The 24746-nt window shown below is 42.2% G+C and overlaps 1 protein-coding gene across 5 annotated transcripts in view; it reads left to right on the top strand.

Moving 5' to 3' along the window:
- The window catches only part of GRHL2 (grainyhead-like transcription factor 2), a 69544-nt gene that overhangs the window by 25087 nt on the left and 19711 nt on the right, over window positions 1-24746 (top strand). For all 5 annotated transcript variants that reach the window (XM_014965544.1, XM_014965542.1, XM_014965541.1 and 2 more), the window contains 5 exons: window positions 2830-2941; window positions 8402-8496; window positions 17274-17432; window positions 23240-23327; window positions 23418-23554. In XM_014965544.1, coding sequence (XP_014821030.1) covers window positions 2830-2941; window positions 8402-8496; window positions 17274-17432; window positions 23240-23327; window positions 23418-23554 — 591 coding nt within the window. The remainder of the gene's footprint in view (window positions 1-2829; window positions 2942-8401; window positions 8497-17273; window positions 17433-23239; window positions 23328-23417; window positions 23555-24746) is intronic.

A 24746-nucleotide genomic window follows, 5' to 3' on the forward strand; every position in this document is an offset into this window, starting at 1 on the left:
GTCCCTTTATAACTGGTCAAGTCTTCAAAAAACTTGACTTGCTTTTTCAAGGAATTACATGGTATGTGGCCAATTTATATATAACTTATCAGCTTGCTTACTATTTGAAAAAGATTATCTAATTTTCCTGATGGTCCCACTTTTAAACTTCCTTTTAAATCTTAAAATACTCAGAATGTGGCTTTTTACCTTTAGTTCGCACTTGTTATGTGGGTCTCTTTTGTATTTTTGGAAACACTAATTAAGAAGTAGAACAAACCGTACATAAAAGAATTGATGATGATTGAATGGTTCACATATCCCCAAAGGAAACTAGTACAGCTGTGTTGCATCAGGGTTCTGATAAAGTCATGTTGGGTGTACAGGTCTTTTATATACCTGCAATTTTTCAGGCTATGACTTTTAAACTGTGTTTTGGGTTGGTTGTTTTTTTTTTTTTTTTTTTTTTTTTCTGGGAGAGGACAGAGCAAGCTTACTCTTATGCCCAATGTAAAGGTGGGAGAGTAATATTGATGGTGGTCTCAAATATTTTGGGGTCCAATTTTTATCAAAAGTGTGATCTTATGAGTTAATTATGTACATATCTGCTCCAGTTTGTGGTCTGGCAGAATGGCAATTGCACACACAATTGCACTTGACATTGATGAACTTGTCATTGCCATGATCAAAGAAAAAAATCAGAGAACTGCTACTATGTAAGTCCATCTTCTGTCACTTCTGTGCTTCAGCAGCTGCTTTCTAGTACATTTCAGATAAAATGTGAAGATTTGAAGCCATCCTTTATGACATAAATTTTAAATCATTTACATCGTGCAAGTATGAACTTTCGCTTGATATTCACCCAGAAGTGTGGCAGAATGGATGATTTTCATCTTACGTTCCACTGGTAGGACTGTAGCTTGGGTATTCAGCAACATCTACCTGGTGAACAGGCCTCCTGATTTCCCTGGTAATGTTTTTGAGTAAGCAAATTCTAACCCAGTAACCTTGGAATGAACAATGAGCCTCAGAGTTGCTGCCCTGTAAATTTCACCCTGAAGCTGGAAGGGCTGCATATGTATGAGGCTGCAAAAGTGTTTCCATCCAAATAAATGAAGTACTGTAAAAATGTTCTGACTTTAGTTGAAGGAACCAATGAAAGTCAACGTGAGCAGTGAAGCAGACAACAACATCCCATATGTTTCTGTCATATATGAAGTTTAGAGACTCTTCCTAAAGAGGTGCAATGATTTGTAAGCCTGAATAGCAGTTAATTTTTAGCCTGGTTTCTTAAGGACATGAGGCTGATGATGGTGTTTTGTTGGCTGAAGTTGATGTAAGCCACCTGTTCCTTCCCCTTTTGTGGTGCCAGCTCTAGCACTTGTACAGCTGGAACTGGAGTCAGGAACTCACTGGTCTGGCCAAAAACCAGTCCTCTTAAGTCTCGTTCACTGCACAGCCATGTGAGTTTTGAAGCTGTGGCAGCAAAAGGGTGGAAATTGTGAAGGAGAGATGAGACAATTTCTTCTGGAGGATGTACAGTTTACAGAAGATTGTGAAACCACACACAACTTTCATGATCATGTTCTGTTTGCCAGGCCCCCAGCCAAGTGACTGTTGAATTTATTGCCAATTCCATCCAAACCTGACAGAGGGGAAAGAGGTTTTGAAGGTATGAAACCTCTACAAGTTCATAGAGGAAAAAGATTAATGCTGTCCTTGGTGGAAGAGCAATGGTCTGCACTGCCAGTGTTAGTGGTTAATCCTCAGCTGGCCAGGCAGCACATCCCTGGTGGCCAGGCAGCATGTGTATGTGTAACTCAGGACTCATCCAGGGCACGTACTGCCTTGTGCCCACGCAGTAGCTAGACAGGGAACACACAGTGATGACGTTTGACTTTCATAGGGGGAACGGAGAAGGTCACTGAACATGAGGGGTTATGGTGGTGACTGTGTGGAGGGACGTAGATCATGAATCAATTGTGATCCAACTCCTTGGCTTATACCAGATTGATGGTGTTTTTTATGAGCTTGGTGACTCAGGGTTAAAGGAAGAATTGTAACAAAAGAGGATATTTAAAAGTGGATTTTTTGTTATCTGTGATTTCTTTCCACTTCAGTTTACCTACTAGGAGCACTCTTGCATTGTTTTGTGTTTTTTGTTTTACTTGCCTACTGCAGGGCTTTTAAAAAAAGCCTTTATTACTCAGGTGAAATTTTGCATAACGGTTCAATCTGTTTCCTTTGAATCACAGTTTAACAAAAGGAATTCAGAACCTGAACTGAAAAGCTCAGGAAAGCTCAGTAAATAGTCACACCAAGTTTGTCATTAAATACATGTATGCAAAAGTACTGCTACCCAGAGGTATTTGCACTATGTATGGTAGAACTAAAAATGCCCTGCCTTTAGCCAGCGAGTCTGAGCTCCATAACAACGCATCCCTTTGCAGTGTAATGTCATCTTCCAGAGTGACAAGGAATCTGAAGTCCAACACATGGACTGGACTCGGATCAGAATGGAAATTGGGGATCCTCTCACTTTGAAATGGCCACTTTTTACTTAAGAGAACTTAGACTTCTTAGATCTAAGAATATGATTAAATTTTAATTGGACTATCAAGAACATAATGCTAGGCTCTGCGTTATTTTAAAACTACATTTCTTCTGCCCTCAGTCTTTAAGTGCATTGCAATATTGGACTGGAATAAAACCCAGCAATCTTCTACAACCAAAGTACTGGGGGAGGGCAGTGACTGGATCAGCGCTAGAGACATATGGGAAATTTTAATTTTTGTGTTTCTGACTATTAATTATATTAACTAACACAACTTGTACTGTTGATTTTCTCAGAGCGTGGTCATGGTTGTTTTCAGTGAGGATAAAAACAGAGACGAACAGCTGAAATACTGGAAATACTGGCATTCTCGGCAGCACACAGCTAAACAGAGGGTCCTCGACATTGGTGAGTGTGTAATAAGAGGGTCCAGATATTTCGAGAAAGATTGCAAAATGTGGAAGGCTCTGGTACCTTGCACAGGGATGAGGTGGGATATATTGGCAATGGTTACAACGCTCATACTACAGTTTTTCGCAATGGCTCATCCCTGGTAGAACTGCACTATATGGGGTCTATGAAGCAGGATGGAGACCATGCAGAAGGAACTGTCCTCAGTAGTCACAAAGAAGAATGTCCCTTGCATGTGTATTTAGTGGTGTTCCACCTTCTGCTGCTGGGAAGTCAAGGCCTGTACCTCTTCAGGATGGCAGGGTGTTTGTTTCCTTTAGTTTTTCAAAGGCTGATTCACTCTTTGATCCAGTAACAATAGCAGCCCACGTAACAGCTACGTTAGCTAATCTGGTGTGTGAGTGCAAGCTGAGAGTGAAGATGCCATCATCACGGTGACTGCAAAGGAGCTCACAGGTCTCCAACACCCCCAGTTTTTGAGTCTTGTGTCAGAGAAGCAAGGGAGAAGCGAGCTCCGGTGTGCTGTCCTGAGAGACCCCTTTACCGTTCATCCCATCTGAGGTATTTACAAGCCCGTTTCAGCCACAACTGCCCTATCCGCATGCTTGGGAGATTTTAGCAGAGGAAGAACACGTACCTGCTGCCAAGGAGCCTGAAGTTGAAATCTGTGGGAGTGTCTAGACATCAAGCGCGTCTCCCCTCCCACGTGCAGTTTACACACGCAGCCATCTGCAGTGGATTCCAGTCAAAGGAGTCGGCGAGACCAAAGCAGACAAAGTCTATCTTGTTTTGACCGCCCGAGGGAACCAAATCATCGAATGGCAGGAATGAGAGGGGGCAGAGAGGAGGGGGGAAAAGAACCAGGGTTGCTTGGAGAGAGCACTGCAAGGCTTCAGGGCTGATGGAACACCTCTGGGAATCGGTCCCTAAGTGGTTGCAGTGACTTTCCACTTTCAAACGCTGTAGCCTTCACTGAGGCTGGCATTATTTAAAGCCAAGTGTGTTTGGTCAAAGCAGCTCCTCCTGAATCTCCCCTCTGCCTCTTTGTCTTATCATATAGTTCTGGCTGAAGTGTTTCCCTGACTTTTTTTATTTTTTCTGTCCTTTGGGGTAGTTAAGGCAGTAAAACCTCCACCCCCGACCAAACGACTCCTATCACGACACGTTAACAGAGCGAGTACGCCACGTCACAGCTATTTCTGAAGGCTGCCTGTTTTTTTGTGCTAGTCCCTACAAGCTTGCAGTGCTAACGCTCATACCTTTGAAGGTATGTGCTGAGGAGCTCGTTCCACTGCAGTGCCAACACCCTCCGACTCCACCGCGCTCCTGGTGTACCGGCACTGTTCAGTCCCCTCGCCCGAACGAGTCGGCTTATGATGCGTGCTCTGCAAAACAGCTCTCTGCAAAACAAGTGCTGTACATGAGCCATGTGTTTGTATCTGTGTTACGGTGAATGCCTTTTATGTTTCCATTAGCTTGAGATGAAATAGGTCTGTGCTGCCTTTTGAGGCGCTCTGGCCCGTATCCTTTATTTGGACTGCAAACATGAGCAAAGCCCGGTGTAGTAAGACTTATTGATATAGCACTCCCTGTCAGACCTAAGAACTGTAAGAGCACAGTTCATCTCAACATTTCCAGAAGAAAGACCAAGGTGTTGCTCAGTAATGTTTCCTTGAGAACAACTGAAATATGGCCTTACCATATTAGCTCTTACCAAGTACAGTGTTTTTGGGACTTACATTGTGGATATTGGGCTTATCAGGCAGAATGGCTCCCAACTACATTTCCCATAGAAGCATCAAGCTGCATTTTGCAAAATCTCCCAGTTTTCTCATCGGATGATTTAAGTGAGCAACTTCATCCAAAGTTGAAGTTGGCCCTGCTTTGAGTGGGAATAGGGTAGGGGCTGAACCAGAAAACCTCCAGGGGTCCCTTCCAAGGTAAATTATTGTGTGGCTCTATGAAGATTTCCCTTTACATTAAAAATTCTCCTTGAAGGGCTCCTGTAAAGGAATACTGAGTTAGTGTCCAGGCCCTGCATAGTTAACAGAGAGAATTAGATGTCTATGAGAGAGATTAGCAAATGCCAGGATACGCCCTGGAGAACCATTTAAACAGGCAGTGAGAGAAGCTTGCAAAGGACAGGGGTGTGTATTAGATTTGTCCCCTCTTCAGGGGGTGGTCTGGTGATCTGCTGATGGCCCCACTTCTCTGTTATTTTGGATTTCTCTCCCAACTATCAATGGTATATAAAGGGTTAATCATATATTAGCTCCTTTAAAGCTATCTGTGAATAGCCGTAAATCTATATAACCTGTTCCATAGAGGTTTATTATAATCTTACTTTAACTTAATGTTTGTAGCATATATTTAACATACATGAATCCTTTTTTAATTGTTTATGAATGCACTTTTAATCTAGAGTGTGATTTGGTCCTTAGCAGGCAGAGCATCAAATGAATTTGGGATGTTCTAATTCTGGGGTCCAGCCATTCAGGCCTCAGGTAGGGGTGAGGACTGGCACAGGTCGGTCTGTCTGCCTTCTGGCCTGGAGGTGTATTCTGGAGGAAGTAGAGTGACTTGTTCCCTCACTCCAGACATGCAGGGGTCACTACTTTAATTTGTTTTGTGTGCTGGCTGGTGCATCTCCTGGGAGGAAGGATGGACTAGATGCAAGTACTGGGTCTGAAGATGCATTGAAATGAATAGGATAAGCATGTACTTACATGTAAGCAGGTCCTTAGTGCTTGAGGACTTGACACTTATTAAGCAAGAAGGCAAGGTGTTTTCCAGAATTTAGGCTATATGCCATTTATTAATTTGTCTGAAGAAGGAGGGAGGCACTTTCACTGTTTTTAGTAGGAGTGAAGAAAAGAAAATAATCTTACTTTTCCACAGTGCTGTGCTGTGACATGGGACTTTTCTTTTAAAATAATGTCAAGGAAGGAATACGAAACTAGATTGCAGCAAATACTGATTATTTAGAATCAGTACCATAATTTGACGTACTGGAACAGGTTCAAACATGGACATAAAGGGTGGGTGTGGAAGCTTTAGATTGGGGTTATTTGTGCTCCAGAGTCTTGCCCGTTTTTATTTGCAGTATAGTTTGTATTATTTATGTGCATAATACACAAACTACCACAATGGTATGTAATGCATGCAAATGATTAGTATTTAATGTTGAAATTTGCCATTGTTTAATATTCAGTTTACCCCAAAAAAGAGGAAATAATTCCTGTAGAGAAGTTTTTTTTGCATATCAAAGAACCCCGATTTTCTATTTCTGGTAAGTCACAGCAGCAGAAAAGGACAAATTGTAGTTACACTAGCAACTTTCAAATATCCTTGGATGTAAATGCTTTCTTAATCTACTGAGGATCCTTCTTTAATTATCTGTAAATTGAGGGGAATAGGATTCACTTCTGCTTTTAAACAGCGTGTCACACAGACTCTCCATGAGATTTGTGCATGTCAATTAAGGAAGCGGAGGCATGTGTTGGGGGAAGGGAAGGGTTGGTGGGATGCGAGGTTCTGACAGCCTTTTAGGAGAAGAAAACATGTGTCTTTACAAGACATCTTGTTCATGTCTTTCCAAAGTGCACCTACACAGCACGCCCATATGCAGCAGTCAGTTGCACGAGGCACTTTCTGGTGAATCATAAATTTAAGGGGTGGGTGGATGTGTGCACATGCATATTAAACTACTTATGTGTCTTCTAATTCCTCATTTGCATTCCCACACTGAATTTAGATAGTGAAGCCAATGACTTCACTTAGAAAGGAGATCTGAGTTCATGACGGGAATGAAAAGCCTGCCTGCCCTCTCAACACCATGGTCACTTGCTGCATCACCACCAAATAGCTTGTGCTGTTCCTGTGGTCACAACAGTGAATTTTTACTGTATCCAAAACCATTCGTGTATCCCAGGCACACAGTTTCACTTGCCCAGTGAAACGCCAGCATCCCTGCATTTCAGAGGAGAGAATAGGTATTTAAAAAGCACATAGCAGTGGTGCTTAGGGACATGGTTTGGTGGTGGACTTGGCAGTGTTAGGTTTATGGTTGAATTCGATGATCTTAAAGGTCTTTTCCATGCTAAACGATTCTATGATTCTATTCTAGGTAATTCTCCTTGCAGCAGTGGCTTTGTTATAAATGATTTTAAAACAGTTATTACCTAGAAATTATTTTTGAGAGACCAACAGTTTCTTTTTAGAAGGGGAAAGGAAATGAATATTGAAAACATTTGGGTGTTTCATTTATAGAATACAAAAACACCCTCTTTCTAGAACTGATTACAAAGCTAAGAATCAGTGTGCCTCTGAAGTGCAGATTTGGGCAAACATTAGATCAAGATTGCTGCATGACATAAGCTCAGCCCTCTGGCACCGAGTCCCTGGAGGGATCCTAAGGAAATGTCTGTGTCCCAAAGAGAGTTGAAGCAGTTACGTGAAGAGTCTGGAAGTTCCTTTAATCAAGCAGATATTACCTCCATACAAACCCAGTCTTTCTCTTAATTTGTCATCAAAAAGAAGAAAGTGTGTTAAACGGACTGGCAAAGGGAGAGAAAAAGGGTTCTTGTTCCTCTTTTCGATTATGAAGAAGATCTGGAAGATTTTCATTCATCTTACGTGGTTTTCTGCCCTTAATGTTTTTGGTAGAGGTGGGGGGTGGGTCGTCTTTAACATTTGGATTTTCTCCCTCTTGCTTTGCATTCTGTCTGAAATGCTAGTTTATTGATAATATTAACAGCCAGCCCTTTGGAAGGAAGTGAGAAGAGAGTCTAGATTTTGTAGTCAGACAATTTAAAAATACTTTGTTTGCTATTTTAGTATCACACACACTTTGGAGAAAGGATCTTTGTGGGGTTTTTTTGGGGTTTTTTTTGGTGGGTTTTGCGGGGTTTGTTTTTTGGTGTTTGGTTTTTTTTTTTTTTTTCAAATTGAGAACCAGCATCCAGTGCAATAATTCTGTGGAAATCTTGAAACAACTGGGCAAGGAATGTACAATGCTGATTATTTCCTCCAATGATTGCTCTTAGACATTTAGAAAGCTTCTTTAGGATTTATCATAATGTACTTCGTTTATGCCAAGGTTTAAACAGGCCCTTTAAAAGTTTCAGTAGCTTTTAGTTGATTTTCCAATTTTTGACCATTCCTTGGCTAAGCTAATGAATGCACACACTGATTCCCACTACAGTCACACTTATTCCCTTTTTAGAGAAAGCAATATTTTGGAAGAACATTAGCTAGTGGTGTACTATGCATAAGACTCAAGCTGCAGTATATTACCTCTTTGCAATTAAACTTATTAATAATTTAACAAAACCAGTACAAGAGGTAGTTTTGGTGCATTAGACAGCCCAGCTGAAAAGCAAAGATGTACGATGAATTGTAAAAGAAGAAGTTAAAACTTTTCTCATGAGTCTTTTGTTTGCTTGTTGTTTCTTACAGCTGATTACAAGGAGAGTTTTAATACCATTGGGAATATTGAAGAAATCGCATTCAATGCTGTGTCCTTTACTTGGGATGTCAATGAGGAGGCAAAGGTGAGGAAAAGCCATGCAGATGGTATCCCTTTATAAGTACCATTCATCCTCAGTCACTATTCCACTTCTCTCCTTTTTAACAAAGAATAAGAAGGGCAGGTGAAGGTGAGAGAGCTCAGTCTCTGCAAAGCCAGGCAAATCGTGGTCTTTCACTGACCCGAGGGGTTCTGGCCACTGTAAAAGGCAAGACAGTATGTAAGGGCTGTCGGGATGATACTGCCTTCTGAGGAAAACCTGCAGGGCTCTCACAGTGCAGTTTCTACTTGTAGCCTCTCAGTGATTTTCCTTTTAAAATATGGCTAGAGAGAAACTGAGAAACTTCTACTGAGAAACAGTAGAAGTTTTTTTCCTACTTGAAAAGTCAGTGGAGGACACAAAGGGAAGGTTTTCTTTCTCTAAATTGTCAACTTCCTTTCTAAACTGTTAACCTCTCCAGTAATCAATATTCTGTAAGCTAGACTATGCCTTCCCTTGTGTTTGTGCCATTATTTTTACAGACTGTCCTTGCAATTGGGAATGAATGTATTTTTGAGGACTGTTTTTGAAGACTGGTGTATTCTTTCTTTCTTTTTTCTTTTAAATGTTCAAGTACCCTTAGACATGGGGTTCTGCATTCAAGGATGTGACTGCTACAGTGGACCTATAAACCAGGACAGCAGAGCACTTTAACAAGTTTCTTATAGATAAGGTTATTCAAAGGGCTGCAGAGTGTTTCAGCTGCATGGACTAGTGTAGGAGAAATGAAAAGCTGCCGGTAATTATAAGAAGAAGTTGGCCCCAGAAAGCAAACAACAAGGGAAATAGGCTGTGTAAAATGATTGGGGGTAGTACGACACTCTGGGGGATGTAGAAATAATAAACAGTCAACACTGTTGACCGTAGCAAACTCCTTGATACTGTTTTCATGTTGAATACAAAATGCCCAATGTTCAAGTAGTGCTAAGGATCTTTCAAATACAGAGACATCTCCGTGCAGGACTCCCCACTGCGTTTCTAACAGAGCATTAGAGATTGTGTCGAGCGAGTCCTGTGAGAGATTGCATCAAGCACGGGGTGGTGGCATTAACACCCACTGCCCTGACTTGCTGACTGAAGGTGCTGAGGTTTGTAGTAACAGGGATTTTCATCTCTGATGCACATTTGAAAAGAACAGAGCTCTAAAGAAGAGACAATAGCTCTGAAAACCACCTAGCTCTTTCAAAAGCTGGCCTTGGTAAACAGAGTTGTACTTGGCCCAGTTGCTAATGGTGCTATATTTGCTCATGTAATGATTACATTCTCACCGCTCCAGATAGTCCCCTATTATGTGATTCCATTTCAAAATACAGTGGTATGTTGTCCTCTGCAGTCACAACAGATGACCATTGTGTGCGTGTGATCGTTGTGCAAGCAAATACAGCAAACACAAGTTTGGGATCTCCAGCACGACGGACTTTCCCAAGGACCTTTACAGGAGCCCTCCCAGGGCTAGAGCACGGCAGTCTCATCCCACCAGCAGCTACCACCCCAGTTGCTGGGGCTGGCATGTTGATCTGGGAGCAAGGAAGTCACATCCACTGATGTCAGGTGTTATCCTTGGCCGTTCTGTTCTAATCTGACACCGTTCACATCGCTCCTGCCTTGGGTGCCAGGACATGAAGAACACAACTCCCGCAATCATCACTGGCAATATAACATAGAAAGATTTTAAAATAATGACTCTCTTCTTGTTGCTGGATTAAAAAAGTGTTGGGAGTGAAATTTAAGAAAGCCACTTGTATTTCTCCAGGAAGTAGTCATTAAAGTGCAAATTGGCTTATACATATTTATTTTGGGGGGTAGTTATCAAATATCTGAGCTTGAATTGCAAATGTATTGATAAAAGTAGGAGGATTCGTAATATGCTTTGGTATTGGGCTATCAGGCATAAATCAGGTTGTAAAAGCTTATCACTGTGCATGTAAGTGTTTCCCTCCCCACGTACGGGTACGTGTACCCACATGCTTGCTCTTGTTGGAGAGTCTAATGGAATAACCAGTTGCCCTGGGTCTGGGGATTCCCAAAGGATGCCCCTGCGGTGGTTGAAAGCTGTGGACTCTGAGGCACGTCACTGGAGGCTGTTTTTTCTCCAGCAATTACCTCATCCAAGAGAGATGAAGAATTTCAAGGCCTAATTACAGTCTCTCCTTTCTTAAGCTTTTTGAATGATGACCTTTAAACGGGCTCCATTGTTTCTGCTCAGTGTTGTTTTCCCTTTTCACCACAATTTCAAGATTAAAACTAACCTCACAGGCACAAAGACCTTTCTCTTTTGAGTCAGACAAAAGCTGCACAGAGCAGTTCTTTCCAGGGCCTCCGAGATGCGATGTGATGAAGCGCTCTACTGGCCTGGGAAGAAATAAAGAAAACATTCTGGTCCTTGGAAGCGCACAGGGGAGTGAGCGGTCTTGAAAAATCAAACAGAAGAAGCAGAAATCATCTAACCAAATATCCCTGTCTCTCCGGGGAGACTAAATCCCCCATCTAGGAAGATTTATCTGGGGCATTGGATCTCTCACTTTCCTACTCCACCTGGAGGGCAGCTGATTTAAAGGCAGATTTTTCCTCCCACGCGCAGGCAGAGCAGTCCCCTCCTCCTGGAAGCCCTTCAGGATGAGGGTATAACAGCGTGGGAGTGACAGCCAGCATCTGCCTGTTAACAGCGAGTCTGCGAAGGGTTTGCAAGGTGGATCTTATTTGGAAGAAACAGGCGCTTGGACAGTCCAGGCAGAGGCCTCTCCTTACTGCCTCTGTAACCTGAAGGGAACCAGGATGTTGGCTCCAACTCCTTGTTGCTCAGTCCCTCTGTCTTCCAGCTGCTGCTTGGGAGAACGAGTCAATGGAAGAGGGAATCCTGAACAGCACGTGTTGAGCTGTGGAGTAATCTCACCATTGCTTGCCGTGGACTCAGGGAACTGCACCAGGGTGTTTCCACTGCTGTATCTGGTTGGCAGCAGCAGTCCCCTTGCCTTCTGGCAGAGCAGAGTTGGGCCCAGCACATCCGTACCTGTTCCTAGAACAACATCCTTTCTGCTGGGGCCGTGGTCTAGAGGTCACCCTGGGGCTTGTGGTTCAGAGCAGGATACAGGGAAACGAGGGGAGGGGTCCACAGTCGTGTCAAACTCTTCCTTATGCTGCCTCGAGGCAAAAATACTGTGCAATAAGAAAGCAGAGGTAGGAAGTGAAGAATACTTTTTTACAGTCCATATTCCTTTCACTCCTGTATTTACTTCTACATATAAATATGCAGCATTTATGGGCAAGGTGATTTGTTAACTCCCCGTGGGTTGAACCTGAATACTATGTTTGGTATTTTTAAAGGAGTTCTTTTAAAAAAGGTGAGGAAGCAAACAACAATTAACAAGAACCGGCTGACTTGTTAACCATCTTTTAAAAGCCTTTTTATGATATGCTAGCAGGTAGGTAGTTGCTTTGCCATTGCCCTGCAGAAGATTTTGCTGCAGCATCTGGCTGGTTGACAAAGTTCTAGTGGAGGCTTTGGAACAGAGAGCCCAGCTTCCTTTTTGATAGACGTACATCTGCCTGCTTTGCAGTCTGATTGCTGACAGAAATTAATTTGCCAGAAAGAGAATTAAGAATCAGAACTTTCTTGGTCAAAGGAGAATACCCTTGTCATAAATCATACCAGATCTTTGAGAGATGCTTTCTCTATAATTAATACTTCGCTAATGGAAAATAGTTAGGATGATGTTACTCTCAAACAACACATTAATTGTGTATTTTTATGGAAAGCACTTTTTAACGTTAAATTTAAAGGTGTGACTTCCATGAACAGTTGCTAAAGAAAAATCTCATCTTAAGGCAGATAAAAATACTTTTCAGTGGTACCAAGAAATTACTGATTTCTGCAAAGAGCTGCAACTTGGACATGGGGTAAACAGACAAGTTGGCAGAGATGTTATTTAGGCAGGTGCTGGCACATGCTTTTTGGTGTGTACAGTAGTTGTGTGCTGTGCAGTTGTTGTGTATACTTGCATGCAATCATTGTCCTGCTATATTTAACTGAAATGTAGATCTTTAATCCAAAGTACGCTGAAGCCTCTGGGAACCATTCCAGTTATTTAATGAGTTTTGGCATAGCCCATCCAGTAATAAGCTGTGTTTTCAATGAGTAAGTGATTTGCAGGATTAGGTTCTTAGACACCGTGGGCCGAAGCGAGCTATGATTCCAGTGGGCACAACTGTAAAATCAAGCTGATAGAGCAGCACAATCCATCAGTGATTTGTATTGTGGCAGCCTGTATTTCTTTAACATTCCTAGCAATTCTTAGGACAGGCTTTGACTGGTATAAGAATTATTTTGTTCTTAATTATTAATTTCCTTCCTAACATAGATCAAATTTCGTTTCATTAGGGAGGAAATTAATATTTTCTTTACTCTCAACATTTAAAGGTTGGAGGAAGATACTTTATATGAGGGAATTAGTACCAGAAATTATGTAGTATTAGACTTGGCAACTGGTTTAATAAACCATGTCTGTGCGTGTATGTGTGCATATATATTTTTTAATGTCATGCATGCACACACACTTGTGTATATTAAAGATGAGTTAACCCGTGGTAGCAAATAATGTTGAAATTTCAGTGTATACAAATGGTTCAGTAAGTATGCATCTGGGATTCAAGGCAAATGGCATTTTTATGTAGTTGCCGGGGTGTGGTGTGGGTTGAGGAAGCTTCAAAAGAGTAGTGTAAACATTTGCTGGAGACATTTGTATTGAAATAAAACAAAGGTCTTACCTTTGTATGGGATTTATAAGGTAACGGCTGGCAGGAGAAACTATAAAACCACACTTTCTGTGTATACGGGGAATGATGGGATTGATGGTAGTTAAGAGACAAGTCGTTTAACTCTTTGTTGTTACAGTCTGGAGGATGAACCTCTTTAAATCTGGATTATGTAAAGACCTGCCACCGGGGCATAGTGTCAATGTATTACCAGTATTCAGGAGAGAAATGGCTTTACGTTTCTGATTTTGTGCTATAACACACTTTTCCCTCCTTTCTGCCTTTGGCTCTCTCTGAGACGATGGGAGCCAGAAGTGTAAATAGTAATAAAAGGCTTATATTAAGAGGTTTCGTAACTGTAGACCTTTTAAGTGTATAAGCTGAGAGACCGCAGCAGGAGTCATGTTGGCTGCATTAAATGATAAAAGGGGAAATGCATTTCTGGGCCTTGCTTTCTCTTAAGGTAGGTTACTGTGTTTGTCTTGTACATCGTTAATTACGCTGCAGTGTTTAACAAACAGTCAGTAATTCACATAATAACAGCTACACTGTGGAGGGAGCACCTTCCCCGAAAGAGAGAGTGCTTTTCTAGGCATGCTCTATAACAAACAGAGGAGTTGTCATTATCTTAGGCCACTTTTGAAACTTTCTCAAGCACCAAATGTTTCTCCAAATTAGTTTTGCATTGCCAGTGGCGTGCCTGAGCTAGAGACTAGATGGGTGGAACTCTATCATTAATTGCTCAAATCTAAGATATGCTGACATTAAAAAAAAAAGACATCTCTATAACGACAACCCAAACTTGTTCCTGATAGCAAAACATTGCTAAAATCTAGTTTACAGAGGAAAAAAAAAAGTTTGTAAATGGATTCCGGTACAGCCATAGTCACATCCATTAAAATAGTTGTAAATCAAGTGTAGACAGGGCCCTGGGGGGAAAAAAACACAGTGATTTCTACTCCTGCTACTGTCATTTCTGCTTAACTCTACATTTTCTAACCATGTAACTCTACCATGTAATAGACCAGAACAAGGAAGCTCTTAAACCAAAGTGTCTTCCAAGAGAGGTGGAATTGGACTTAATCTGCTCACGGCTGCCCGTGGGGTTGTTTTGCTCCTTGTGTCACTGTGAGGGAGTACCTGCGTTACGGACGGGAGCTGCAGAGGAGGGAGAGATGAGGGTTGTAAAGGGCAGAGCAGGCTGTGCTTGGACAGGCAGGCACATTCCTTGGCCTCAAGGAGGTGGAGGTTTCTGGGCAGGGCTGGGGCAGAGAGAAGAGGACTGTCCAGAGGATTCCCTGGGTCCCGTTTCACTGCAGCAGCCTGCTGCACCACGGCATTAAAACTCTGCAAATGCTCAGTTACACAAAGAAAAAAATCAAGTAACAGAACTTATTCCCCCTCCCTCTGCACCACCCCGCATGTTTTCCAAATCCAAAGTCAGTGTCATGCTTTACAGGGAAGCTAATAGAAGATTGTGTGGAGACAGAAGATTTTCCCCAGAATAAATGATCTGTGTTAATTCGAATCCATCTGTCTATCTGCGAGGTGCAAATGATATGACAGAAAGTATAGTACACTTCATGCACACCAACGTACAGTCATTGCTCCTCAGAGAGATCCTGATGTATTACAGTGTCGGGACAAGGATATTGAATCTTACAGCATCAATCTATTATTCATACTGAATAATCTGTTATTGCTGTACGGGGACTCTTAAAACGATAAAGTCTGTCTCCCCCAGCCGCTGCTACTCCGTTCCGTTTCTGGAGGCAGCAGAAGAGCTGACACACAGTGTATGGAGCTGATTAAGGTGGGACAAGGTCTTTTTTTCACTTCTCAGCTGAGTGTGCAGCAGTGCTGGTAGATACACAAACTGCTGGGGAGATGCAAAGCCTGCACATCCCCTCTCGCATTTTAATGTACAGTTTGGAAAATTCCTGTGCAGGAGTATGGGCTGAAATATAGATACCAGATTCTGTTTTATGCCAGACCTCATTCCACTGTTCTGTGTTCGCATGCACTTTAAGCATTGTTCTGACTCTGTAAAGGAGTCTGAAACCAAATAAAAATTCAGGCTGTCGTATTTCAAAGGCATATGCACCCATACCCACACTTACCTTTGGAGCTGGAGGAGATCAAGTTGTAATTTGAAACAGAAATAACACTATCAGCTTCAAAATCAGAGTTTCACCTAGGGCCCTTCCCCGCCTCCCTCCTCTCCCCGCAGTTGAAGTTCAACTATTTCATTTGTAAATGCGGCTCTGTGATACAATCAGAGGCAGAACTGCGGAGGTGCCATTAGCTCAGTCAGGCAAACAAGCTGCTCTGGCTCCATCGTAAAAACCTGACTGTAATGGTAACTTCTGCCATTAGGGTAAAGCACCCCCCCACCGGCCCTGCCGGAGCCCTTCTCAGCTGCCTTTCTCTTAGGGATGTGCAGATTCTGGTCACTCAAACTGTTTTTTGGTTTTTTTCTTCCCTGCTTGTGGATCGGGGTGAGGTTCCTTCATGCTTTCCCCTCCTGAATCCTCCCAGACCCCAAGGATCTGTTGGCCTCTCCTCTGCCCAGTGAGGTGTGCATCAGGTCTGTTTGAGACATCCCGCAAATCTCTTCCTTCCCAAGAGCACTCATTCTGCTGGAGCAGGTTTCACGTCCTCCTGGTTTGGGAAATACGTACTGGTGGTTTTCTCTGTCCTTTTTCTTAGTTCACAGGGTTTTTTTTAAACTGAGGAAAAGTGAAAAGTAGAATCAGGTCCATAGTTGCCCCAAATTGCTATGCAATGCACATATTAATCACTGGGAAGAAGAGTTGGATTTTTAAAAGAGTTTCATTTCTCAAGGTTCATGCGCACTATCCTGATGGAAAGGTATCGGTGGTGTTTCAGTTCCCAATGCTTGTTTTGCAGCAAAGTAGCCTTTGGGAGACGTGGTGATGGGACACCCTTCTTGCCAGGTGCTGTACAGACACATGGCAGAGGAGACACCTTGCCCCGTGGTACCGATGGGGGTTAGAGGGCAGGAGGTGACTGGTGGCTATCAACAGACGTAAGTGGGTGTAGAAGGAAAGCATGAGGCAGGTTTCTGATGCAAAGGCAGACAGGGCTTCCCAAGAACCAAGGGCAGTGGCAAGTTGTGTGGATGCTACATGGCAAAGGGGACTTCTGAGAAGAGGTAGGAAGTAGTTTTATAATGTTTGAGAAACTCCTTTCCAGTTTGGAAAACAGCATGAGATACATTTTTGAAGTTGAAGAAAGATAGCGAAGGACCTTTAAAGTGAAGATCAACATTACTTGTTGATGGAATGGAGGAAGAGAGAGTGTGAAGAAAATTGAGGGTGCTGGGAGGGCACATGGAATTTCTTTGGCCACATGGAATTTAAATTGTGAGCTGTCAGAAGAACAAGCCAGACCAAAATATGGCCAGAAAGGACAATGCAAGATTATCTTCCTATGTCTATATTAACAAATAGTGCAAACATACAGAGCAGATTTGTAGAGTGAAACAAGTCGTGGCTAAAGACCTAATGTCCACTTTTTAGGAGGTTTTAGCTCAGATTATCTTTAGTCGATTCTCACAGACTGAGCAACCATTAAGAGCTGGAGCATGTGTGGTGTGCTCCTTGGACACATCTTCTGCTCTGGCTTTTCCAAAGAGAAGCCAGCTCATGCACTCTGAGCTCTCTGATGTGAACCAAAGCACGGTAAGTTGGGGCAATCAAATTATTCACCTCAAATGTGGGCTCCTGATCCAAAATGAAGCATCGATACACATCTTAGTAGTTTGTCCTCCTTCTCAGCGTGGGAGCATCTCCACTAGACTTAGGACAGAAGTGGAAAATATATACTTATATAAATATATATCCACGCCAGAGCGTGGATCGTAGCTGAATTAAAATCTTTTTTCGGAAGGAGGTATCTGCTTTTATTTTCAAATTTGTTGTCATGTGTTTGTAGAAGTTTAATAGTTGTTTGCACTACATTTAAAAAGTAATCTCTCTGGCACACAGATTTTCATCACAGTGAATTGCTTGAGCACAGACTTCTCCTCACAAAAAGGAGTAAAAGGGCTTCCTTTGATGATTCAGATCGATACGTACAGCTACAACAACCGCAGCAATAAACCCATCCACCGAGCCTACTGCCAGATCAAGGTTTTTTGTGACAAGGTAAGCAGAAAGCACAATTACCATGGACAGATGAGGAACCTTGTTAGACAGTTTGTTATTGCTGTATTTTAGACCTAATTAAATGTGTTTATTTTTTTTTTTCTTTTCCTAAAGAATCATGTTTCATGGTAGAATTTGGGTTTCAGCTGTATCATAAATCTAACAGATTATCATGTAATTATTTTACTGCTTTGCGGCCTATTCCTCAGCTTGTGAGCAATAGTTGGACTGTTAAAGGACAGCATGTTATAGGTAATGATATAAGAATATAAAAAATCATAGAAAGCAGAAAGGTGGAAGTTGGTACTTGGAAGGTCAGTGCTGGCCGTAGGCTCACGTAAGTGCCATTCAGATGGTGTTACCCCTTCGCGCTCTAACAGCCAGGATAGGTAATGTGTAAACTTTGTGGAGAGGTCTCTGACAGAAAAATGCACCTTTTGGAATGGCCTGCTAAGCTATTTTTTATGATACAGTGGAAAATGTCAAGTCCCAGTGATAAAGCTGATGGTTTTTTTCCCCTCCATTTGATTACTTACCATTATTTTTGGAAGCTTTGATGTTGCTAGGATTTTTTTATGAAAAGAAAACTTCAAAAATGTATTACCCATTCCTATTTTGTAGTTCAGTAACTTTTTTTTTTTCTCTTTTTTCGCTCACTCCCTCTTTTGCAAAATTTGTTTCTTTTACAATGGGTTTTCCGTTTCCGTTGAGAGAATTAGTAAGATTTTTCAGCACCAAAACATAGATCATGCTTTAATGAGTCTGACAGCGTCATGGTCAGCTGTATGTATCACTGAGTAGAAACAGTTGCTCAGAAATATTATCTCAGCAATGATTCTTCGATGTGAGCGTGACCGTGTTTCAGTTGTGTTTAACACCTGCCGGCCCATGGCTTTACTGCTGGGAAAGACCTTCCAGGGGGCAGCTGATGCCTGGGTTCAAGTAAAGGTTCAGGGATTCAAGAGCCCGCATCTATTTAAGTGACTCAGAAATTTATCCAAATTAGTCTTCCCATCTTGCAGATGGGAATAGAAAGGCAAAAGGCCATGCCCCAGGCAATATGTAGCATTAACTTTTTAATGGAAAGGGTAAGAGTTCAACTGTTCCAGGTCTCTGTGCTGCTGCTCCTTCCCCTTTTTCAGTTCATTCCCCCGTTGCTGTCTTGACAACGGGATCTTGAGGGCTAATCAGTCGGTTCTGTTAGTGGAGCGAAAACTTTGAAAGTAATGAATGTAAATATATGCACTGAGGTCTTCTTGCAGTCAAAATGTTATGCTTTTAATTGTAACTTTGAATGTCAAATATTTGGAGATTTGAAGGTGCAGCTGGATGTTAAAAGCTCAGTAAATATCAAAGTAATAAGTCGTTTTTATCTACCTGTTTTTGAAAAGCAATTAGAAAAAATCTGAATTATTTAAAAAAAGGAAGGAAATTCAGAGCACAAACTCATCAAGGGTGACCTGTAGACACAACTGGTGGAGATTTTGAATAATACATGTTCATTGCATCTGTTGGCTTAATTGGTACTTCAAATATTCACACTAAAAAGCAGGAAATGGATGTTGAGTCTTTTAATCAAAACTGTCTCAAAGTAGAAGAGAAGATCACAGGGGTAGTTAAAGCGTTATCAACATCAAAACTATATTGGAAGTGGGAACTGGAGGGCTCAAGGGTATCAATAATGGGGTATGCATCTGTATAATATAAATGTGTACACACGTACATGCACACAGAGCTGTTTAACTTAATGTAGGGCTGAAAATGAGTTGAATGAATGAAAATTAATTAAAAATATCAAGGTCAATTCACATGACAGTTTGTGCTAATTGGCATTTGGAAAGAGACTGAGGTCTGCTTCTCCCCTCACTTATGCTGCCGTATCTTTACCGATAGCCATTTGTCACGGTTCTTTTGTAAGTAATTAAACGTTTGGAGAATTTCCACTTGCTGGTGGCACTGGGAGGATTCGTCACACTCAGAGGAAGGTTGCTGGTGGGGCTGAGTACCCTCATCTTTCAGAGATGCCAAATAAACCCTGGCACCAGCTGAGGTGATGCTAAATGGAGGGTCCCTGGCTCGGTGTGTTTTGCTGCCAAGTCTGTGACTCGCCCTCTAGTGACAAAAACAAGGTTTCATGGAATCGCAGATTGACAGGATGGCAGGGGTTGGAAGGGACCTTCAGAGATCATCTGGTCCAACCCCCCGCCAAAGCAGGTTCATCTGGAGCAGGCTGGACAGGAACCATCCAGGCGGGTTTTGAACATCTCCAGACAATGAGACTCCACAATCTCTTGGGGCAGCCCGTTCTAGTGCTCTGACACCCTCAAAGTTAAGAAGATTTTCCTCATGTTGAGAAGGAACTTCCTGTGTTCCAGTTTGTCCTCATTGCTCCTTGTCCTGTCGCTGGTCATGACTGAAGAGTCTGGCCCCTTCCTCTTGACACCTGCCCTTTAGATATTTATAAGCATTGATGATGTCCCCTCTCAGTCTTCTCGTCTCCAGGCTAAACAGACCCAGGTCTCTCAGCCTTTCCTCATGAGAGGTGCTCCAGTCCCTTGATCATCTTTGTAGCCCTCCGCAGCTGGTGTGCTGCCTGTTGGGGAAAGGCGGTGAAGCTGGCATAATTATTGCCCACCTCTTTGTCATGATCAATTAAAAAAGTATTACAGGGTCATTTAAAAAAAGAGCAAGACTGTAATAATTTTTATGGAGTTTAAAAGTGTGAATTGCACCATTATGCCCCAATCTGCCAACCCCAAGGAGAAGCTGATGAGAAAAGTGCCTGATTTATTGAAGTTATCTGGATCAGAGGACCTGCACAGTGAATTCCTCCCACCTAAGTACTGAAATGTGTCTTAGGTTGAAATGTGGAAGAAAAAATGTTTCTGTGCCTGACAGTGTTCTTACAAACGGTTTTTCTGCAGTGATGGTGCCTCTTTAGGACCAGTAGATGTGTTTGTATAGCAATTTAGATAAATCACAAGTAGAGGTGTCCAGTTTTTAAGAACACCATTAGCTGATAAATTAATGTCCTCCACCTGAAACGCAGCATAGCTGTTATGGAAAGAGTATCCCTGAAGAAATAAAATTGCGTTTAACCAAGTGGTATATATTATACATATTTTAGTATTTACTCAGGCAGTTGCTTAAATTTAGTATCCATTTACATATGAAATAGAGAGCAACACCAACTCACATCCAATGTGTGCTTTGTGGCATAAATGTGTGGAGATAAAGGCTGCAAAGGTTGTAATCATGTGCTTGCTCCCTCTTCATTCTCCAGTCTTTTGTCCCTGTTTATTTTCCAGTAGGCAACCTTCAAAGCAACTGTTACAGTGCACATCTTGTTTTCTCAGTGCTAATTCTCTCTGCCCTTGCAGTCCCTTTATCATGTGCAGATCACTGATGCTGCATTATGATAAGAGAATATAATTTTTATTCCTTAAGTAGGTTGTCAGGGAAACTTGCTACCAGCCCTGTTTATATTTATATATTGCAAGATGCTTTAACCACTGTGCATAAAGGAACTGGGGATTCAGAGATTTTGATTTTCTATATGTAATTAGCCTTGCTGAAAAGAAGCAGTTGACTTGGCAAATACAGTAACATTGTTCCAAGATCAAATAAATTAATCCTGTTTCTTTTTTTTTACTCTGAAAACCTACATGTTATTTGGAATATAGGCAGTTACTGCCCTCTTGTCTTCATTATGGATCGTCTTAGGGAAATTGGGTTATCAGAGGGTATTAATTGCCTATTAATCTTCAGCTTTAGAGAGAAGAAGGCTGAAGTCTATGGGCCTGTCCTGACAGATGTGGAATGCTTTGGCCTTGAACTAGAAACAGGTGTACACATGAGCTTCATAGTGGTGATGGCAGTGGTTCTTATGATGGCAAGGACTTTGCTAGACTGGAGCTAGAATGCAAGACATAAGCTTAAATAAGGTGAAGACTTGGACAAAAAATATTTTAAATCAGCTGAAATTCATAGTCTGTGCTTTGCTCACGGTTAGTAGCAGAAGTACTTGTTGCATTTACACAAAGTCCAGACATCAATGAAAAAAAATGAAAAACTCATTCAAATATTTGACTGGTCAGAGCCTAATTTATAGTCCCCTCTGACAGGGTTATTTCTTCTTCTGTCCTGAAGAGATATGCAAACTCTGATTTATTAGATATGTGTCAGATGGCTCAGCTGTGAAAACTGTCCACCAGAAATGCTCTGGTATGCAAAAATCTTATTGCAGTCCACTGTCTCAGCACCGACAAAAATGATGTAGATCATGTGGGCTTGGCTGGCCCCTGCTCTGTGCCACGTGGGATGCTCCTCCCTCAGAAGGGCTGGTAGGTAGTTTTCTGGGTATTCCTGTTGCCACATTTGTGCCAGTTTCTGTGTTCCTGAAAGGAAACTCATGCTTGCTGCCGTGTGTGAAATGACTTTCAAGGTTGGTCCCACTACCTGTGACAGTAGAGTGGCAGGCAGAACCACTTTGTGTAGCCCAGGACTCTCAAGGATGTGTCTTCTGCAGGACACTGGCTGTGAGGCATAGTTTTGCTCCTTTCTGCCAAAGAACAGGAGGTCTTTAAAGATACAAATGTGCCCCTAGAAGCAATTTTGATAAGGGCATGACTCTGAATCCCTTGTCTTCTGTGGCTGAGGTCAGAGACAGCTGGATGGGGACCTGGGTCTGGAGTCAATGTTTCTGTTAGACACCTTCATGTTTTTTAAAAAGCTGTTTCTTTCTCCACTTTTTTCAATGTCTGGAAATCTATTGATAGACCACATCTTTCCTTGCGTTCTTTTCAAGCTTGCTTCATTGACTTATGCATGAATTTTGCCATCTTGAGTGGATATTTTTGGCTTTCCTTACCTCCCTCCCCCTCCCCCTCCCTCCTTTCTTTTAAAGAAACTTCTAATTTTAATTCGGAAAAAATCTTTAGTTTTGCATGCTGACTGTCTGGGAGCATATGGATCTTTAATACCCTTCACAACATGACTATTCATATTTATAAAGTAAATTAGGAGAACTTCAAAGGAGGTGTTGCTGCTTTTTATGTCAATAACAAGTTTTATTTTCTAAACTTGTTGGGAGTGTATTTACATAACAGAAGCCTGCAACTTCCCCGGAGTTCCTGGGGCCTAACAGGGCAATGCTACGTTGCTTTCCAGTTTCTGGAGGGCTTCTCCCTGTTTGAAATGCCTGTATTTTTCTGTAAGAGCCCTTGCAGTGTTGGCAAGCTGGCAGTGTAGCCTTCTCGCACTGGCAAATCTCAGATGCTTCTACAAAGCTGGCCTCAGTGGAGTGATGCCACCCCCAGAGAAGGTGGGTGGAGGAGAGTTTAGGGAAGAGCTTGGCACGAGCATGATCTAAGATGATAGCAATCCCACAGGTGTTTTACATCAGTACATACGCAAGGTATTTGGCCTGAGTGCTCCGTCCATCACAGAAGAACTGGGCTCGGGATGCCCTTTGCGCAAGTTGTGGTGGCAACAGCGCTGCTACGGACTGCATGTTGCCTGAGCCATCCATCCCATCTCCCCCAAAACAGCACATGGATATGTTCCTCTTGCTGACTCCAGCCCTGGGGGCTGCTGAATGTGCCAGCCTGAGTTTCAGGCACAGGTGATAGATAGATCCAGAGCTGGCACGTTCCCAACAACCCAGACAGATTTATCTGTAATGGGATAACTGGTCTCTGTTTCAGCATTTCTGATGTATCTGTCGCTGTAGTTCCAGGCGTTGCAGGGTGTGATGCTCACAGTGCCCTCATCTGATAATATCTGCGGGTTGTCTTTTTTTGCATCAGGGAGCAGAAAGGAAAATCCGAGATGAAGAGAGGAAGCAGAATAGGAAGAAAGGCAAAGGCCAGGCGTCCCAAGCCTCGTGTAATAATTGTGAGTAAGACAGGCTTTTCTGGTTTGGGGCCAAGTCGTGCTTAATGTGCCTCCTCTCATAACCACGTTGCTTTGTGATCCTCCTAACAGCTGAAGGGAAGTTGAGTGCACTCCCTCTGCAAAAAAAGAGCGATATCACCTTCTTCAAAACAATGTCTGACCTGGATTCCCAGCCAGTTCTCTTCATACCAGATGTTCACTTTGGGAACCTACAAAGAACTGGACAGGTAGGAAATGATAATGAGATGAGCCGGTGCCCACCTGCCGTCCGGCCACGTGTGTTCCCAGGCAGGTTTTAGGACAACAAATCATGGTTCCTGGGGGCCACTGGTTTCAGCTCTCTTTTTGGTAAATGCCGCTCTTGGTGGGTCACTTAAAAAAAGACCTTTCAAGAGACAAGTGCCTTTCGAGGTCTGGGTGCAAAAAAGGAGTTAATACATTGTTAATAACTGATTAGTTTGTGTTTGTTATGGTTTTTCTTCTTCTAGGATGAAAAAATTGAACAAAATAGACAAGAATTTTGGGGTGGGAGGTTGATTTGTGGCTGAAGGAAAGTCTGATTTTGAATGCGCTGTTGGGCTTGATGAATGAAGTGCCACCTTGTGGTGACAGAGATCCCCTTCCCTGTCACAACTGGAAACAAAGACCAAGCTCTTAAATGCATCAGGTCAAGAGTAGGCTCACTAAACACCACTCTGCCCATTTTCTGTCAGCATCACCCAGAGATCTGGGAATTCCCTGGAAGAAAATATTTGCACTCTAGAAAGTAAAAATCTATCAAGCTAATGTTAGTATTCAGTATTGTCTTAGCGCAGAAGTTGCAGAGCCATTATCACCAGTAAGTGTGAGGAAGTCTTTGCTCACTTGACTTTTTTAAGACTTTATTGCTTGCTGGGAAATTGAAAACCTGAATTGAAGGGTCAGCTCTGACCATTTTTTGAATATGAACCTGTTATTTAGTAACATCTCAGGGAGTAGAATGAGACCTTTATGCATGTATTTATAAGGACAAATAGTGGAGGAGGAAATTTTGTATTCATCTTGCTGCAAAATATTAAAATAATGAAGATTAAATGACACGGAGTGTTGGAATTTGTCATATATTCTAAAGCAGTGAGAGCTGGGGTAGAGCAAAGCACAAAGAGCACAGACATTGCAATCACAGCTGTCACTGACTTACTCGCCGAAATTGGAAAGACGCCCACTCACATATCAGTGCTGGGTACCTTCTGTCCTCATGGCTTTCAAACCAGAATGTGGATTTTTTTCAAAACAGGAGAAGGTGGAAGCATTCCTTAGTATATGTATTCCTGTAAATAATTTTCTAGACTAACTGGAAGACACCCCAGTTTACTAGCTCTTAGGCAATGTGCAGCCCTGTGTTTTACAGCTGTATAGGTTGCACTATCAGCATTCTTG

This window comes from Calidris pugnax, unplaced genomic scaffold (assembly GCF_001431845.1).
Source record: "Calidris pugnax isolate Ruff unplaced genomic scaffold, ASM143184v1 scaffold41, whole genome shotgun sequence".
Lineage (NCBI taxonomy): Eukaryota > Metazoa > Chordata > Aves > Charadriiformes > Scolopacidae > Calidris > Calidris pugnax.